Source organism: Rhagoletis pomonella, unplaced genomic scaffold (assembly GCF_013731165.1).
Source record: "Rhagoletis pomonella isolate Grant_MI unplaced genomic scaffold, Rhpom_1.0 Rhpom_scaffold_02385, whole genome shotgun sequence".
NCBI classification, from domain to species: domain Eukaryota; kingdom Metazoa; phylum Arthropoda; class Insecta; order Diptera; family Tephritidae; genus Rhagoletis; species Rhagoletis pomonella.
Window position 1 is genome coordinate 6,709 of NW_023460939.1, and position 1,319 is coordinate 8,027.

At 38.0% G+C, this 1,319-nt stretch overlaps 1 protein-coding gene across 1 annotated transcript; it reads right to left on the reverse strand.

Annotated features, from left to right (window-relative positions):
• Nucleotides 1-337: 337 nt before the first annotated feature.
• On the reverse strand, nucleotides 338-757 carry LOC118753362 (uncharacterized oxidoreductase TM_0325-like). The gene has a single exon (XM_036488237.1). It carries the CDS (start codon nucleotides 749-751, stop codon nucleotides 338-340), a length of 414 nt encoding a protein of 137 aa, XP_036344130.1. The 5' UTR covers nucleotides 752-757.
• Between the last annotated feature and the right edge of the window lie 562 nt (nucleotides 758-1,319).

Below are 1,319 nucleotides of genomic sequence, written 5' to 3' on the forward strand. Positions count from 1 at the left end.
TTAAATAAGTTTTTCGAACCGACAGAAATGAATGCGGAATCGTTTTTCGCACGATGGAAAAATTTGGGAGGCGAGCCACAAAGGGCTCAAAAGGTATTTAAGGCCCAACAGCCCCTTGATCTGCCCGGTGCACGCAATAAGCTGATGGGCTTTGGCATGCAACTATTAGACAGTGTTGAACCCAATCCCGATAATATGGTGTGTGCAGGTATTATACACACACAAACGCAGCAAGTGGGCTGTTTGCTACGGTTGGAGACAAATAAACAAGCACAGATGTTTCGACTAACCATTCGCGCTAGCAAAGAGGCTGTCACCCGCGAAATGTGGGAGCTTCTTACGGATCAGTTTTAAGAAAATAAGGAGCAACGTTTAGACTTAAAATGGGAACAAAAGTATATTGAAAATGCATTATCTGATCGAATTGCTCCACATCGATGTCAAGTATATTTCCCCCAGCTAGTATACCAGCATTATTAACTAAAACATCCAATTTACCGAATTTCTCAATGGCTGTATTGATAATGCGATCTGCGTCCAACGTTATGTCTGCCTTAATAATTAGCAATTCAGCACTGCTGTTCGCTGCCTTGCATGCCGCCTCAGTTGCTGTTAGATTTGCCTCATTACGTCCGACCAGCACCACTTTGGCCCTAATGTTGGCATCTTGTTTTGCAAACAGCTCGGCGGTAGCAGCACCAATACCGGAACTAGCGCCGGTTACAATTACAACCTTGCCGGAGTAAGTCATACTTCACTTCTCACATGGTTGCGAATATGCATTTACAGGTTATATTAAAAAAATGAAATAACATACTTATGTATGTATGTATCAAAGAAATATCACTAACCCAGTAGGCAAATATGTAAGCACCTTAGGAGATAATCCATGTATTATCTAAGCTTTTAGTATCAAAATTGTCGAGTGGGAAAATGTGAAATTAAATATGTATAGTTTATCTACAATTAAATCAAATAAAAACCTATCGTTTGGGCGTTAATGTTAACGAAAGTATATTGAAAAATTGAGAAGGTTTAAAGACGTACAACGTGAGTGGAAAAGTATTAAAAATAAAACAATCTTACATAAGTCCATAAAGGATCATGATGTAAGTTATAACTTGTATATTCAAACTTACTTTATACATATGTATGTGAAAAGGGAAATCAATATAATTATTGCTAGGTTAATTTATTGCCAAAGTGAGACGAATTGTAAAAAGGCAAAACATCCATGCTTTGACAGAGAAAAGTGAAATTATTCTATCTAGTAAACTGGTTTAGCGGGTCGGATCGTTGCTTGAAGCTAAGGAATATGA